The sequence below is a fragment of the Salmo trutta genome, chromosome 29, assembly GCF_901001165.1.
Source record: "Salmo trutta chromosome 29, fSalTru1.1, whole genome shotgun sequence".
In the NCBI taxonomy this organism is placed as follows: domain Eukaryota; kingdom Metazoa; phylum Chordata; class Actinopteri; order Salmoniformes; family Salmonidae; genus Salmo; species Salmo trutta.
The window spans coordinates 39,386,301-39,404,859 of record NC_042985.1 but is presented as its reverse complement, the minus strand read 5'-3'; the positions used below and the strand labels follow the sequence as shown (position 1 = coordinate 39,404,859).

At 45.9% G+C, this 18,559-nt stretch overlaps 1 protein-coding gene across 2 annotated transcripts in view; it reads right to left on the bottom strand.

Moving 5' to 3' along the window:
- LOC115167600 (SH3 and multiple ankyrin repeat domains protein 2-like) overlaps positions 1 to 18,559 on the bottom strand; it is a 236,447-nt gene that overhangs the window by 96,366 nt on the left and 121,522 nt on the right. For both annotated transcript variants that reach the window (XM_029722187.1, XM_029722186.1), the window contains 3 exons: positions 16,891 to 17,030; positions 12,801 to 12,914; positions 560 to 641 (listed from right to left, as the gene is read on the bottom strand). In XM_029722187.1, coding sequence (XP_029578047.1) covers positions 560 to 641; positions 12,801 to 12,914; positions 16,891 to 17,030 — 336 coding nt within the window. The remainder of the gene's footprint in view (positions 1 to 559; positions 642 to 12,800; positions 12,915 to 16,890; positions 17,031 to 18,559) is intronic.

Here is an 18,559-nt window from a genome sequence, read left to right as displayed (position 1 = left end):
CCTGTCAGTGGCAAAACAGGTGTCCCATAGAACATTTTCAATTGGTTGAACCACAGGTTCCATAGTGGAGGCATATGTAATTAGATGGGAAAGTTGGCTAGGATGGAATATAGGAAAACCTGCCAAAACAGTGAATGGAAATAGGGGGAAAATGCACTATACCCTCCACTGTAGTGTGCCCAATAAAAAACTACACAACCCTCCCCAAAGCAAAGAAAATATTTGCCCCCCCCCTCTCCTATCTCTGTCCCCCACAGTCATTTTCGAACGGCCCCTTATGGGAGATATGCCTATATTACGCTACATGCTGTGATTGGTGGTCTAAAATTGCCTAGTGGTCATATCCAACACCTTGGAAAGTAAGCCTGTGACTGGGAGTGGATAAGACAATGAGAGAGAAGAAGAAGAGGAGAAAAATGTAATGATAACAACTGAAAACTAGAGCAGAAACAAAACACTGCTCTGAGACAAGCTACCACTTCAGATAAACTTCCACTTAGCTTATCACCCTGTGTGTATGCGTGTGTGTGTTTTAATACAGGCATCTGAGTAACCTTACCTGGAGGCATCAAAGCTATCGTAGGACCCCACAGTGTAGTGTCGGAAGAGTTTCCTCCTGTCCGAGCGGTCAGCTCTTGTGTCTGTGGAAGAACAGGAGGACCAACAGTCATTGACCACACCAGTCACCGACCGCATGCATGGCTACAGAAATCAATTCATCATCCCTAATAGAAAGAGATAAACAAACAACAGCAACATGCAAACTGTGAAACTCCTGTACAAGAAAGTGCAGCTCTGCGATCCAGTCAACTGTGCAAACAACCATAGACATATGGACATGCTCCAGTTTTCATTCTAAGGGTACAGAACGAATTACAAATCGAACCCCAACCCCTACCACCCTATAGGCACTTCAAGTATGTAACTCTGAAAGGATTGGATAAGGTGACAATGACAACAACAAGTTGCAGAAGTGTGCGCCACTGTAACGCAAATAACTACAATCTCCTTTGGTAAAAAACAACAACACTTAAGCAATAAATCAACTCAAGCAACCTGAGCCTATGGAGATCTACCCCATTCCAGATCTATATATATATACACACACACACACACACACACACACACACACACACACACACACACACACACACACACACACACACACACACACAGTTACCTCCAAAACAAACTTTCCTCCCGATAGATCCAGTTTTCTCCATTTGCATTCCTAAATGTCTCTTCTCTCTTTCTTTCCCTCAATTTCTGACTTTCACATACACCGTCTTTCTATCACTCTCATTCTTTCAGACACTCTTTCTCTGTCTTTCCCTCACTCTTCCTCTTTCTCCCTTTCTTTCAGATGCAATCAGTGGCAGGGACATGCCTTGAATGTCCAGAAATGCCCAAATCCACATTGTCTAGAGAAAAGCCCGAAAACCAGACAGGCAGTCCCACTGAGCGTTAAGGATAGAATCTGTTTGGAGCTTTGTGGTTACTGCTGAGAAGAGAACATAATGTAAAGGAGAAGAGCGAGAATAAAGAGAGGAGGGAGGTGAAAGAGATACATACTACATCACAACAGGCCCACTCCATAGCAACCACCGGTGTACTGTATGGAGTTTGTTTCCATGACCACCGATCAATGGAGAAGGTACATGACGTGCATGTGTGGTCGCTGTGAAGTTTTCCTTAGTGTGTGTGTCTACATCTGAATGTGTGGGTGTGCAGGGGGAGTGGTAGAATAATTGAAGGGTGTGCGTGCATGTGTGTGTGTGTGTGTGTGTGTGTGTGTGTGTGTGGAAGAGGGGGGGCGGTTACTGATTTGGTTACAGTTCAACGTGAAGGGGGGTCTTTGTTGACCTGCATTTCCCTATTTTCTACTTTTCCTCCCACATCTCTCCCTCCTTTGTTCCCTCCCTCCTACTGACACTCAACTTACATAGTTTGGGGGAATGAAAAGGACACAAAATGAGCAAGACAAATAAAAAAGGACTTATGAGTAATAAATAAACTTAGCAGGGTTTAAAGTATTTGAGGGCTTACACAGCAAATGCACAACAACTATATGATTGAAGTTCTGAAACGAACAGAAACACAGACATGCCAATACTATATTTAACTGTCTTGCAAATAGAGGAGAAAATGAAAATACCCCATCCAAAAAATTGAAATACAAAATAGAGAATAAGGACCTTTGTCTGTGCGGCATTCTCCTTCTCAAAGAAACACCTGCATGTGTGTGTGTCTTTCTCTCTCGCATTAAGAAGGAAAGAAATTACACAAATTAACTTTTAACAAGACACCTGTTAAAACCTCTCTGGGCTAGGTGGCACCAAATCGTCCCACCTACGTAACAGCCAGTTGAATCCTGTGGCGCGATTTTCAAAACCTTTGAAATGCTATTACTTCAATTTCTCAAACATATGACTATTTTACAGCTATTTAAAGACAAGACTCTCGTTAATCTAACCACACTGTCCGATTTCAAAAAGGCTTTACAACGAAAGCAAAACATTAGATTATGTCAGCAGAGTACCCAGCCAGAAATAATCAGACACCCATTTTTCAAGCTAGCATATAATCTCACAAAAACCCAAATCACAGCTAAATGCAGCACTAACCTTTGATGATCTTCATCAGATGACACACCTAGGACATTATGTTATACAATACATGCATGTCTGTTCAATCAAGTTCATATTTATATCAAAAAACAGCTTTTTACATTAGCATGTGACGTTCAGAAAAAGCATACCCCCCGCAAACTTCCGGGGAATTTACTAACAATTTACTAAATTACTCACGATAAACGTTCACAAAAAGCATAACAATTATTTTAAGAATTATAGATACAGAACTCCTCTATGCACTCGATATGTCCGATTTTAAAATAACTTTTCGGATGAAGCACATTTTGCAATATTCTAAGTACATAGCCCAGCCATCACGGGCTAGCTATTTAGACACCCGGCAAGTTTAGCCTTCATCAAAATCATATTTCCTATAAGAAAAATGGTCTTACCTTTCCTGTTCTTCGTCAGAATGCACTCCCAGGACTTCTACTTCAATAACAAATGTAGGTTTGGTCCAAAATAATCCATCGTTATGTTCCATCAGCGACGTTTTGTTCGTGAGTTCTAGACACTATCAGAATGGTAAATCACGGTCACGCGCATGGCGCATAACGTGACAAAAAAATTCTAAATATTCCATTACCGTACTTCGAAGCATGTCAACCGCTGTTTAAAATCAATTTTTATGCAATTTATCTCGTAGAAAAGCGATAATATTCCGACCGGGAATCTGCCTGTCTGTAAATAGAGGGAAAAACAGAAAGGCGGGGGTGGGCAGTGCACGCGCCTAAGCCTTTTGTCTGCTGATAGACCACTTAGCAAAAGCGCTCCTGTGTTTCAGCCAGGGCTTTGAATTACGTCATTCAGGTTTTTCCCGGGCTCTGAGAGCCCATTGGAGACGTGGGAAGTGTCACGTAACAGCAGAGATCCTCAGTTTTTGGAAGAGATGTCAAAGAAAGCAAATAAATGCTCAGACAGGCCACTTCCTGTAAAGGAATCTCTCAGGTTTTTGCCTGCCAAATGAGTTCTGTTATACTCACAGACACCATTCAAACAGTTTTAGAAACTTTAGGGTGTTTTCTATCCATATATAATAAGTATATGCATATTCTAGTTACTGGGTAGGATTAGTAACCAGATTAAATCGGGTACGTTTTTTATCCGGCCGTGTAAATACTGCCCCCTAGCCCCAACAGGTTAATTGAAAGGGATTCCAGGTGACTACCTTATGAAGCTGGTTGAGGGAATGCCAAGAGTGTGCAAAGCTGTCAACAAGGCAAAGGGTGGCTATTTGAAGAATCTCAAATATATAATATTCACTTTTTTGGTTACTACATGATTCCATATGTGTTACTTCATAGTTTTGATGTGTACAGTGTAGAAAATAGTAAAAATAAAGAAAAACCCTTGAATGAGTAAGTGTTCTAAAACTTTTGACTGGTAGTGTAGGTCATTTTTCTGTTAAAATGTAAGCTTCTTTCTTTTTCGTTTCTCTACCCCGATCTGAAAGCGCCTCATTGCTGCAACTTAATTTCAATGAAAGTCACATTTGCAATCATATCGCGTGAAACAATGCACAGGAACTTTGTCAGGGTTGAATAGTCCTTTATTATGAACCAGTCTGTGGGTGATTAATGACAGTTGTTAATACTATTAGAAAATACATATATTAAAATTATTACGAGTATTATTTATTTATTTAATTATACACAGCTCATGAGGCCCCTTGAAGATGTGAGGCCTGAGGCAATTGGCTCTTCTGCCTGATGGTAAGTTTGCTACTGATGATGGCATTAAGTGCTAACCCCACTTCAGATGATTCCATGAAATGTCCCTCTTTCCAGGAACCAGAGTTTAAGAGTTCATTGTCACAGGTAGTGATCTACTAACATTTCAGTTTTACTATGGCTTTGTGTGTGTGTGTGTGTGTGTGTGTGTGTGTGTGTGTGTTCGCACGAGCACGCTTCTGCACAGTGTGAAAGTGTGTGTGTGTGTGTGTGTGTGTGTGTGTGTGTGTGTGTGTGTGTGTGTGTGTGTGTGTGTGTGTGTGTGTGTGTGTGTGTGTGTGTGTGTATCCACCCACTACCAAATTGGGGATAATTTCATGCCAGAAGCAGTTTGATACTCAGGGTTCTTTACATTATGTTCTTAACATTGATGAGTTGAAATCATCCCTGATGTTGAATTAGTATTTTCTTACTTCCATAAAGCATTCCAGGATGTATGCAAAGAGCATGAGAAGTTGAGCTTCCCCACCTATGTACCAAATCCCCAAAGAATTGTCACATGCTTCGTAAACAACAGGTGTAGACTAACAGTGATGTGCTTACTTACGAGGTACGAGGTACGTACATATCTACTTCAATTATGTACATATAACTAGGAATAAAGTAACTAGGCAACAGGATAGATAATAAACAGCAGCTGCAGCGTATGTGATGAGTCAAAAAAGGGTCAATACAGATAGTTAAATAGTTAACCAAATAGCTACACAGACTAAATATTTAACTAACAATGTAACTAACACTTGCCGTGTGGTAGCAGAGAGAAAAGTCTATGACTTGGGTGGCTGGACAATTTTTAGGGCCTTCATCTGACCTCGCCTAGTATGGAGGTCCTGGATTGCAGGGTGCTCAGCCCCAGTGATGTACTGGGCTGTAAGGACTACCCTATGTAGATGCCAAGGAGTTGCCATAACAAGCGGTGATGCAGCCAGCCAAGATGCTCTCAATGGTGCAGCTGTACAACTTTTGAGGATCTGAGGGCCCATGCCAAATCTTTTCAGTCTACTGAGGGGGAAGAGGCGTTGTCGTGCCCTCATCACGACTGTTTTGGTGTATGTGGACCATGATAGATCCTTTGTGATGTGAACACCAAGGAACGTGAAGGTCTCGACCCGCTCCACTACAGCCCCGTCGATGTGAATGGGGGAGTGCTCGACCCTCCATTTCCTGTAGTCCACACTCAGCTCCTTTGCCTTGCTGACGTTGAGGGAGAGGTTGTTGTCCTGGCACCACACAGACAGTTCTCTGACCTCCTCCCTATAGGCTGCCTCATCGTCGTCGGTGGTCAGGCTTACCACCGTCGTGTCATCAGCAAACTTAATGATGGCGTTGGAGTCGTGCACCACCACGCAGTCGTGGGTGAACAGGCAATACAGGAGGGAACTAAGCACACACCCCTGAGGGGCCCCAGTGTTGAGGGTCAGCTTGGCGGATGTGTTGTTGCCTACCCTCACCACCTGGGGGTGGCCCGTCAGGAAGTCCAGGCTCCAGTTGCAGAGGGAGCTGTTCAGTCCCAGGGTCCTTAGCTTATTGATGAGCTTGGAGGGCACTATGGTGTTGAAAGGTGAGCAATAGTCAATGAACAACATTCTCACATAGGTATTCCTCTCGTCCAGGTGAGAGAGGCCAGTGTGGAGTGCAATAAAAATTCTGTGGATTTGTTGGGGCGGTATGTGAATTAGAGTGGGTCCAGGGTGTCTGGGATGATGGTGTTGATGTAAGCCATGACCAGCATTTCAAAGCATTTCATGGCTACAAATGTGAGTGCTACGGGCGATAGTAATTTAGAAAGGTTATCTTGCCATTCTTGGGCACAGGGACTATGGTGGTCTGCTTACAACATGTAGGCTTTACAGACTGGGTCAGGGAGATGTTGAAAATGTCAATGGTCTGAGTACGGTCTGAGTACGCGCATGGTCTTAGTACACATCCTGATAATCTGTATGGCCATGCGGCCTTATGAATGTTAACCTGTTTAAAGGTCTTACTTGTAGAGGCTAAGGAGAGCGTGGTCACACAGTCCTCCAGCACAGTTGGTGCTGTCATGCATGGTTCAGTGTTGCTTGCCTCGAAGCGACACTGTGCAAACCAGTGCAAACCAGATGGGATGCGGTATCGCTGCAGAATGGTGTGGTAGCCATGCTCGTTAAGTGTGCCTTGGAATCTAAATAAATCACTGACAGTGTCACCAGCAAGGCACCCCCACACCATCACACCTCTTACTCCATGCTTCGCGGTGGGAACCACACATGCAGAGATCTGTTCATTTTCCGGATTGACTGACCTTCATATCTTAAACTAATGATGGACTGTCTTTGCTTATTTGAGCTGTTTTTGCCGTAATATGCACTTTGTTTTTTACCAAATAGGACTATCAACCCTACCTTGTCACAACAAAACTGATTGGTAAAAACCCATTAAGGAAAGAAATTCCACAAATTAACTTTTCACAAGGCACAACTGTTAATTGAAATTCATTCCAGGTGACTACCTCATGAAGCTGGTTGAGAGAATGCCAAGAGTGTGCAAAAGCTGTCATCAAGGCAATGGGTGGCTACTTTCAAGAATCTCAGATATATTTTGATTTGTTTCACACTTTGTTGGTTACTACATGATTCCATATGTGCTATTTCATAGTTTTGATGTCTTCACTATTATTCTACAATGTATTATTCTACAATATAAAAAATTGTAAAAATAAAGAAAAACTCTTGAATGAGTAGGTGTGTCCAAACTTTTGACTGTTACTGTATATATATGTAATGTGTGCACTGGGAGTCAGGAAGCAATTCAGGGAGTGAATAATTAAAAAAATTAATGAAACATAATACAAAACAAGAAACACGAACAATGCACAGACATGAAACTGAAACAATGACGCCTGGGGAAGGAACCAAAGGGAGTGACATAAATAGGGCAGATAATCAAGGAGGTGGTGGAGTCCAGGTGAGTGTCATTAGGCGTTGATGTGCGTGACGATGGTGACAGGTGTGCTCAATAATCAGCAGTCTGGTGACCTAGAGGCCGGAGAGGGAGCACACGTGACAGTACCCCCTCCCCAACGCGCGGCTCCAGCCGCAGGACGCCGACCAAAATGACGATCCCGGGGGATCAGGAGTGGACCGGTCACCTCTGCTGAGGCACGGGAACATGTCGATATGGCTGAGGCATGGGAGCATGGCGACCCAGAGCGCCGGAGAGAGAGCATATGTGACAGTACCCCCTCCACGGTGCGCAGCTCCAGCCGCAGGACGCCAACCAAAGGGACGATCCTGGGGATCAGGAGCAGACCGGTCATCTCCGCTTAGGCGCAGAAACCTGACGAACCGGCTGAGGTGTGAGAGCCTGATGAGCCAGCTGAGACCTCCCCGGTTGCGTCGGCCGAGGCACAGGAACCTGTTCACCCAGCTGAGGCATGGGAGCCTATCGAACCCACTGAGGCATGAGAGCCTATTGAACTCGCTGAGGCATGGGAGCCTATTGAACCCGCTGAGGCATGGGAGCCTATTGAACCCGCTGAGGCATGGGAGCCTATTGAACCCGCTGAGGCATGGGAGCCTATCGAACCCGCTGAGGCATGGGAGCCTATCGAACCCGCTGAGGCATGGGAGCCTATCGAACCCGATGAAGCATTTAAGACTGTCGAGCCAGCTGAGGCATGGGAGCCCGTCAAACCCGCTAAGGCATGGGAACATGTCAAGCCAGCTGAGGCATGAGAGTCCGACGAAACCGGCTGAGGCCTCCCTGGTAGCTGCTGTACCGACACCCGGACCCGACATCACCTCCAACACAAAAACAAAAAAACACTCCCTGATGCTTCCCTTTGATGAGGCGTTATTCTATAACGTGTGCGCTGGGAGCCAGGAAGCAAGTTCAGGGAGTGAATAATTTAATAAATTAACGAAACATAATACAAAACACGAACAGCGCACAGACATGAAACAGAAACAATAACGCCTGGGGAAGGAACCAAAGGGAGTGACATAAATAGGGCAGATAATCAAGGAGGTGATGGATTCCAGGTGAGTGTCATTAGGCGCTGATGCGTGTGACGATGGTGACAGGTGGGCGCAATAATCAGCAGTCTGGTGACCTAAAGGCCGGAGAGGGAGCACACGTGACTATATATATATATATATATATATAAATACACACACAGACAAAGAGAGAGAAGTAGCTAGGAAGGGTAAGAGATAATGCATATTGTATTATGAAATTATGCCAACAAAGCACAATTTAATAGAATTTAATTGAGAGCGAGAGAGAGTAAATAAAAGAAAACAACAGAGGAATATTGACATAGACAGAGAGAGTAAGGTGACAGAAAGTGAGAGAGAGAAAGTGGGCATAGATAGAATAAATGGGCCATTTGAAAGAGAGCTTGAGAAAGAAAGAGAGAAGGGGATGGAGTATGATGTGTTTATTCCCCTGCAGCCCAGAGGACATTAGAACACAGCTGATTTAGCAGCGCAGTGTAGCACTTAGCCTAGCGTAGCAGAGAGAAGAGAGAACGGAGAGACAGGGCCCATTCACGTGGAGCACATGTACATGTAGAAAGAGAGGGAGACAGAGAGACAGAGAGAGGCTAACACAAACTATCACTGCCTTCCTTGACATCACTTCACCTTTAGCTAGTACATTTAGCCTACACTGAGTCTGAAAATTGTAATTGTAATGTTAGTGATCCTTTGCTATGGCTAACAGAAGTAGGATTGCAAGTTAGCTCTTGCTAAGACCATTCCAGTGGTATGGGTAGTTGTAACGCTCTGGCCATAGAGAGGTTTTTTTTGTTCTTTATTTTGGTTAGGCCAGGGTGTTACATTGGGTGGGCGTTCTATGTTCCTTTTTCTATGTTTTTGTATTTCTTTGTTTTGGGCCGAGTAGGGTTCCTAATCAGAGGCAGCTGTCTATCGTTGTCTCTGATTAGGAATCATACTTAGGCAGCCTGTTTTCCTTTGGGGTTTTGTGGGTAGTTGTTTTCTGTCTTGTGTGTTCACCTGGCAGAACTGTTGGCTTTCGTTTTCCCTGTTTGTTTTTGAAGTGTCTCATTAAAAATCATTATGACCACTTACCACGCTGCATCTTGGTCCCCTCTTCCAGACGATCGTTACAGAACTACCCACCACAACTGGATCAAGCAGCGTGCTCGGGAGGAGATGGACACCTGGTCTTGTCAGGAGTGGCTTGGGAGGAAAGACTGGACATGGGGCCAGGTGATCGAAAGATATCGGAGCCTACCCGGGAAGAACGAGAGGCAGCCCCCAAAAATTTTTTTGGGGGGGCACACGGGTAGTTCGGCTGGACCAGCGGTGAGGCCTGAGTCAACTACCCATGCTTTTCAGGTGCCTGCCTCTCGCACTCTCTCTCCAGTACGTCCTGTTCCTGCTCCCCGCACTAGCCTGAAGGTGTGTGTTACTAGTCTGGCGTCTCCAAAGCCAGTCCCACGCATCAGGCCTACAGTGCGCATTCCCCGTCCAGAGCTTCCGACGACAGTTCCCCGTCCTGAGCTTCCGGCGACAGTTCCCCGTCCTGAGCTTCCGGCGACAGTTTACAGTCCGGAGCCGACAGAGACGACCGACAGTCCGGAGCCGACAGAGACGGCCGACAGTCCGGAGCCGACAGAGACGCTCCTCAGCCCGGAGCCTCCAGTGGGTCTCTCCAGCCTGGTTTATCCTGTGCCTCCTCCCAGGACCAGGCCTCCAGTGAGTCTCTCCAGCCTGGTCTGTCCTGTGCCTCCTCCCAGGACCAGGCCTCCTGTGGGTCTCCAAAGCCTGGTGAGTCCTGTGCCTGCGCCCAGAGCCAGGCCTCCTGCATGTCTCCCCAGCCTGGTGAATCTTGGGCCAGAGCCGCCCGCCAGTCCGGAGCCGCCAGAGCATCCCGCCAGTTCGGAGCCGCCAGAGCCGCCCGCCAGCCCGGAGCAGCCAGAGCCGCCCGCCAGCCTGGTGAGTCATGTGCCTGCACCCAGGGCCAGGCCTCCTTCATGTCTCCCCAGCCTGGTGAGTCCTGTGCCTGCGCCCAGGGCCAGGCCTCCTTCATGTCTCCCCAGCCTGGTGAATCCTGGGCCAGAGCCGCCCGCCTGTCCGGAGCCGCCAGGGCCGCTCGCCAGCCCCGGGCCGCTCGCCAGCCCGGAGCCGCCAGGGCCGCCCGCCAGCCCGGAGCCGCCGGAGCCGCCAGGGTAGACCGCTGCGCCACTCTGGAGCCTAACTTGGTTATTGACCAATAGCATGGGAATGGGAAGGAACCCAAGCTATGCCTCCAGAAATTATTATGGTTATCAGCAATAGAATGACAACCATGACATACACGAGTGATGTCACACTTGTGCCAGCGTGCCAGTGTATAATCCCCAGAAGACCACTTGTTTTAAAGGGCATGAGGCAGATCATACAGTACAAAGCTGGCAAATATATTCAAGGGCCTTTGATGACACAGCAGTGAACACACTAGCTCAAAGCCTAGTAGCGGTACATAGATAAAATCACTGGGGAAGCCAAGTCAGGGAAAGAAAGCCACCTATGTGTTGTGATAATTACATTGTTTGCTCTATAACCTGTTAGTTAATACCAGTGGAGGCTGCTGAGGGGAGGACGGCTCATAATAATGGCTGGAATGGAGTCAATGGAATTATATTAAACACATCAAACACATGGTTTCCATGTGGTTGATGCCATTCCATTGACTCCATTCCATCCACTATTAAGAGCCGTCCGCCCCTCAGCAGCCTCCACTGGTTCATATGCCTTGCTACCGTGGTATATAAGCCTAGACAATAAGAAGACAATGGCAGAATAAACTCAACCACACCTTTGTTTCATCACAAAACCACAGAGCAACCTCTGAAGTTCACAAAGCATATTGCATGTAGCAAACAGTTACATGACCTATAGCATGGTCCAGAAAGTTCATTTTTGTAACGTTTTTGGACTAATAAACAACCATTGATTTAGAACCACAGAGAGTTACCGCAAGTCGAAAAGAAAACAGTAGCTGCCTCGACTATTCCAACACCATTTCAAATTCATCATCAAATCACCTATGCTTGGTCTAATACAGTGACAACTAAAAGACACCAAAAACTATTTAGGCCAATCAACGTAAGCTAAATATGATGTGGCTGTCCATGTTACTGATTTGTGTGTGTGTGTGTGTCCATGCGTGCCAGTAGAAAAAACATGTTGACTCACCCTACTTCTAGAGAAACACCAATGACATCCTCCTCTCTTTCATGTTGCCGAAACTGTCTGTCTGTCATACAGTACACACTTTAAGTTTTTGTTATCCTAGGCTACCTGGCTAAAATGCTTGCTTGCTATCCTAACTTCCTTTCATGGGCAACGATGTGCAAGCCCAGCAAGTTAACATTAGCCTATTACATCTAGCTAGCTACATTGAACTTACCTCCTCTCAGGCCAGGGGCACAATGTATGCATTTATGGTTGGATCAGAATCGCCATTATAATCATTGGCTAGTATCTAGAATTAAGTAAAAGTAAAGTCCAAATCCCTATCTCCCTCCATAGTTAATTTAAGAAAGGGACGATTTTAGCTAGCTATCTAGCCACCAGAGAACAAAAACACAACGAAATGCTACAATTCAAGTTTTATTTTGTAAAGTAAGTTTTGCTTTTGATGTGATGTCGTTGGTGTGAAGCCAAATCCAAACTGACTTCCCTTGACACTTTTTTTTGGTGCACCAGGACCATTCACAATTAAGCTCACTCAGTTTAGCTCAACGCTGATTAGCTATTGTTTTATTTAAAACAATATAAAGAGATTCCAAATGCTCGCTGGCTTCCCTTGCATTCAATGCTACGGGCGGCAACAATGTCTTAGTCTTTTTGACCAGACAACTCCCTCCCTCCTCCGTCTCTCGCTCTCTACCTCTCTTTCTTCCCTTTCATCTTTCCTGTCAGCCTGGAAAGACCCCTTAGCCAAGGGCTGGGCAACTTCAGTCCTCGGGGGCCTGATTGGTGTCACACTTTTTCCCCAGCCCGAGGTAACACACCTGACTCCAATAATCAACAATCATGATCTTCAATTAAAAATGCAATTAAGTTTAAATCAGCTGTGTTTGCTAAGGATGGGGTAAACGTGTCACACCAATCAGACCCCCCGAGGACTGGAATTGCCTAGGTCTGCCCGAGCCCCTACACACCTTTGGTAGGCAGTCAAATGCTGATGGCTCCACCTAGTGTGTTAATTGGGCTTAGGGGACTTTCTTCCATATTCCTCCACATTACACCAATCCAAATATTTTGGATCTGTACACACGGAACAGTCTCTGTGCTGAGCCCATCTACTGGGTGGAAAACTGGGTCTCAGTGCCCTAGGATGCCACCAGAAATCATCCCTCCTCCTCCACAGAGCTCCCCAACCACTCTTTCCAACTCTCCTATTCCCAAATTCCCAAATATCTGGGTCAGCATGCTTAATGACTTACGCGTCCTCTCCTCGCTGGGCTTGGCAGGAATCTCCTCCACGCACTCCGCAGGAAACCAGCCCACCTGGCCCCGGGCACTGCCTTCCCAGAACCCCCCTTCTCCGATACTCAGAACTGGAGAGAGGGGAGGGGGAGTGTGGTGAGAGAGAGAGAGAGAGAGAGAGAGCGAATCATTATACGCAGCACATGTACTGTAATAAATGTCACTCGCAGAACGCATGGTACCTGTGTTTATAGAGCTCGCCAGCTTGTAGTCCTAATTTTTTTAAATGAATTACCTCTGGTTCGTTCAGCCATTCCTATGAATAGGGAAATAATGGGGTTTTGGGATAAATGCCAAAAATAAGATCTGAGGTTAACACAGGCTTAGGCTTATACGTTTTGTTGTATGAGATAATATCAGCCAGTTAACATTATCTTTAAGAATTATGAAGCCTTCATGTGGTTTATGTGCTTGTTTTGAATACATCAAATCAAATTGTATTAGTCACATGCACCGAATACAACAGGTGTAGGTAGACCTTACAGTGAAATGCTTACTTACAGGCTCTAACAAATAGTGCAAACAAGGTATTAGGTGAACAATAGGTAAGTAAAGAAATAAAAACAACAGTAAAAAGACAGTGAAAAACAGTAGCAAGGCTATATACAGTAGTGAGGCTATAAAAGTAGCGAGGCTACATACAGACACCGGTTAGTCAGGCTGATTGAGGTAGTATGTACATGTATATATGGTTAAAGTGACTATGCATATATGATGAACAGAGAGTAGCAGTAGCGTAAAGAGGGGTTGGCGGGTGGTGGGTGGCGGGACACAATGCAGATAGCCCGGTTGTGCGGGGGCACTGGTTGGTCGGGCCAATTGAGGTAGTATGTACATATGTACATGAATGTACAGTTAAAGTGACTGTGCATATATAATAAACAGAGAGTAGCAGCAGCGTAAAAGAGGGGTGGGGGGGCACACAATGCAAATAGTCCGGGTAGCCATTTGATTACCCGTTCAGAAGTCTTATGGCTTGAGGGTAAAACTGTTGAAAAGCCTTTTTGTCCTAGATTTGGCACTCCGGTACCGCTTGCCATGCAGTAGTAGAGAGAACAGTCTATGACTGAGGTGGCTGGAGTCTTAAACAATTTTTAGGGCCTTCCTCTGACATCGCCTGGTGTAGAGGTCCTGGATGGCAGGCAGCTTAGCCCCAGTGATGTACTGGGCCGTACGCAGTACCCTCTGTAGTGCCTTGTGCTCGGAGGCTGAGCAATTGCCGTACCAGGCAGTGATGCAGCCAGTCAGGATGCTCTCGATGTTGCAGCTGTAGAATCTTTTGAGGATCTCAGGACCCATGCCAAATCTTTTTAGTTTCATGAGGGGGAATAGGTTTTGGCGTGCCCTCTTCACGACTGTCTTGGTGTGTTTGGACCATTCTAGTTTGTTGGTGATGTGGACACCAAGGAACTTGAAGCTCTCATGTAGGTAGAGGTATTAAAGTGACTATCCATAGATGATAACAACAGAGAGTAGCAGCGGGGTAAAAGAGGGGGAGGGGAGGGGGGGCAATGCTGTTCAGGAGTCCTATGGCTTGGGGGTAGAAGCTGTTTAGAAGCCTCTTGGACCTAGACTTGGTGCTCCGGTACCGCTTGCCATGTGGTAGCAGAGAGAACAGTCTATGACTAGGGAGGCTGGAGACAATTTTTAGGCCCTTCCTCTGACACCGCAAGTGATGTACTGGGCCGTTCGCACTACCCTCTGTAGTGCCTTGCGGTCGGAGGCCGAGCAGTTGCCATACCAGGTAGTGATGCAACCAGTCAGGATGCTCTCGAGGGTGCAGCTGTAGAACCTTTTGAGGATCTGAGGACCCATGCCAAATCTGAGGACCCATGCCAAGTCTCCTGATGGGGAATAGGTTTTGACGTGCCCTCATCAAGACTGTCTTGGTGTGCTTATACCATGTTAATTTGTTGGTGATGTGGACACCAAGGAACTTGAAGTTCTCAACCTGCTCCACTGCAGCCCCATCGATGAGAATGGGGGCGTGCTCAGTCCTCTTTTTCCTGTAGTCCACAATCCTCTCCTTTGTCTTGATCACGTTGAGGGAGAGGTTGTTGTCCTGGCACCACACGGCCAGGTCTCTGACCTCCTCCCTATAGGCTGTCTCGTTGTTGTCGGTAATCAGGCCTACCACTGTTGTGTCATTGACAAATTTAATGATGGTGTTGAAGTTGTGCCTGGCCGTGCAGTCATGAGTGAACAGGGAGTACAGGAGGGGACTGAGCACGCACCCCTGAGGGGCCCCAGTGTTGAGGATCAGCGTGGCCTACCCTTACCACCTGGAGACGGCCCGTCAGGAAGTCCAGGATCCAGTTGCAGAGGGAGGTGTTTAGTCCCAGGGTCCTTAGCTTATTGATGAGCTTTGGTGTTGAATGCTGTGCTGTGGTCAATGAATAGCATTCTCACATAGGTGTTCCTTTTGTCCAGGTGGGAAAGGGCAGTGTGGAGTGCAATAGAGATTGCATCATCTGTGGATCTGTTGGGGCGGTATGCAAATTGGAGTGGGTCTAGGGTTTCTGGGATAATGGTGTTGATGTGAGCCATGACCAGCCTTATAAAGCACTTTATGGCTACAGACGTGAGTGCTACGGATCGGTAGTCATTTAGGCAGGTTACCTAAGTGTTCTTGGGCACAGGCAATATGGTGGTCTGCTTAAAACATGTTGCTATTACAGACTTGGACAGGGAGAGGTTGAAAATGTCAGTGAAGACACTTGCCAGTTGGTCAGCGCATGCTCGCATTACACATCCTGGTAATCCATCTGGCCCTGCTGCCTTGTGAATGTTGACCTGTTTAAAGGTCATACTCACATTGGCTGCGGAGAGCGTGATCACACAGTCTTCCCGGAACAGCTGGTGCTCTCATGCATGTTTCAGTGTTATTTGCCTCGAAGCGAGCATAGAAGTAGTTTAGCTTGTCTGGTAGGCTTATGTCACTGGGCAGCTCTCGGCTGTGCTTCCCTTTGTAGTCTGTAATTTGCAAGCCCTGCCACATCCAACGAGCGTCAGAAACAGTGTAGTACGATTCGATCTTAGTCCTGTATTGGCAGCTTATCATGAGATACTCTACCTCAGGCGAACAATTGCTCGAGACTTCCTTAGATATCGTGCACCAGCTGTTATTTACAAAAATACATAGTCTGCCGCCCCTTGTCTTACCAAACGGCGCTGTTCTACCCTTCCGGTACAGCGTATAACCCGCCAGCTGTATGTTGATAGTGTCGTCGTTCAGCCACGACTCCGTGAAGCATAAGATATAACAGTTTTGAATGTCCCGTTGGTAGTTTAATCTCCTGCGTAGGTCATCGATTTTATTCTCCAAAGATTGCATGTTTGCTAGCAGAATGGAAGGAAGTGGGGGTTTATTCGATTGCCTACGAATTCTCAGAAGGCAGCCCGCCCTCTGTCCCCTTTTTCTCTGCCTCCTCTTCACGCAAATCACGGGGATCTGGGTCTGTTCCTGAGAAAACTGTATATCTTTCGCGTCGGGTTCATCAGCCTCGTTAAAGGAAGAAAAGGATTCTGCCAGTCCATGGTGAGTAATCGCAGTCCTGATGTCCAGAAGTTATTTTCGGTCATAAGAGACTGTAGCGGCAACATTATGTACAAAATAAGTAAAAAAATAAGTTACAAACAATGCAAATAAACAAACAAATAACACAATCGGTTGGGGACACTTAAAGCGTCAGCCTTCTTCTCCGGCGCCATTGTTACGCCATTGTTACAATACATAAATGCTTCAGCTGATGAAGATGATCTCATTGAACAAAACGTGTTCCAAAAACCCCTCCACCCCCCCCCCCCCCCCATATGCTTTGGCCAACAAGCCATGTTGGAGTTAGTGCTTACAAAAAGATCCCATTATTATTGCTCTCTGTTAGTTTATTTCTCAGGGACCACATGTGCAACAAATGTTGAACCAGATTTAGCTATATACACAGCTCATTTCCATTTGTGTCACAAATGTATCCAATGGTAGAGCAGTGTTAAGCATAATACAATTGTATCTGTATGTTCTCTCCTTAACACTCCCTAATGTCTCACCTTTAACCCTGTCGTTCTTGTAGAGGGTGATCTCTCCCTCGGCCTGTGGATGGTAGGAATGGACCACCACAAAGTGCCTACCTGGCACAGCACTGTACAGCTTCCTCCGCTGCACCACCACCTCCACACTACCACTGGGGCTGAGGGTGGGGACAGAGAGGTGGGAAGGAGGGAAGAGAGGAGAGGGAAGAGAGGAGAGGATATGGAAGAGGGGTGAGAGAGAAGAGGAGATAGGAGGTATATTTTATTTTTATTTATTTTATTTAACATTTATTTAACTAGGTAGATAGAGGAGTAGTGCATATTAGTACATGCCACATTTGACAGAGTACCACAGTATACACAGTATATATTGCAAACTCTTAAGTTACACCGCTGTCCTTAACAGAAACGGAAGTGTCTGATTTATGGAGCTTGTAAATGGGGCAGGATGGAAGCTGACACAAAGTATCGCGGATCCCTGCAGTATCCTCTGAGTAGGGAAGAGAGGACATTGGGTTCACCCACCACACAAGCAGAAAGACATCCCAACACAGGGAAAAGAGAGAGAGTCTGTCCTTACCTTTCTGAGACGCAATTGACATTTCCTACAGAAAGTCTCAGATCTTTCTTTTTTTGCGAGTGTACCCGCCAAAACCCCACCAGCATAACCAAAGGAGAAGAACAAGCACACGTGTACATTTGCTTGAGTCCAACTACAGATGAAAACACAAGTTTACTACACTACTGAGATGGACCTAATGTTGTGTATCCATTGGCGTCTGGGTTGATCTGTTAGAGTATTGTATTGGAGCGCCACTTGGTGGTAAGCTCCAGCAACAGCAACATTGTAAGTATTCAAACAGCCATACAGAGAGAAAGAGACAGTGAGAGGGTGGGATAGAATGAGAGTGATTGTCAGAGAGAGAGAGAGAGAGAGAGAGAGAGAGAGAGAGAGAGAGAGAAATAGGGAGGAGGCAGTTAGGAGGAGTGAGAGAGAGACAAGGTAAGTGGGTCACCTTATCCTGAACACCACTCCTCTCCTCAACCCTGAGCCTATGGAGATCTAGCCCCATTCCAAATCTATAAACACACACACACACACACACACACACACACACACACACACACACACACACACACAGCTTTTAATATTTGTGAAATTTCAGGACTTTTGGGGAGTAAAAATCACCTAACCCTACCCCTAATCCTTAACATAACCCTAACTTTAACCCTAACCTTAAATCTAACCCTTAAGCTTAAAATAGCATTTGAACAAATTCAGGACATTAAAAAAGTACTGACTTTTCAGAAAAGTTATTGTTCTCCTACCTTGTCAGGACATAAGGGTGAATTGTTAGGAAATTGGGGTGCTGATCGGAAAGAAAAAGAAGTACACACACACACACACACACACACACACACTTAGGGGAAAGCCAGGGTTGTATTAAGAAAATAGGGGGCATGACTTTCCAAACCATAAATAGAAATAAAGAATGTACCGATCAAATGCAAAGACTTCCAAATGGCGTCAGTTCTAAACGCTACATTTGGGAAATATGGGCCAAGAAGGGTCCATCATATTGCTTTCACCAACTCCATTGATCCCTCTAGATCAGTAACAATAATGGGAAAGGACAGGAAAAAGAGAAAAAACAAAGGAGTGTCTCCTCCAGATGATTGGGCACAT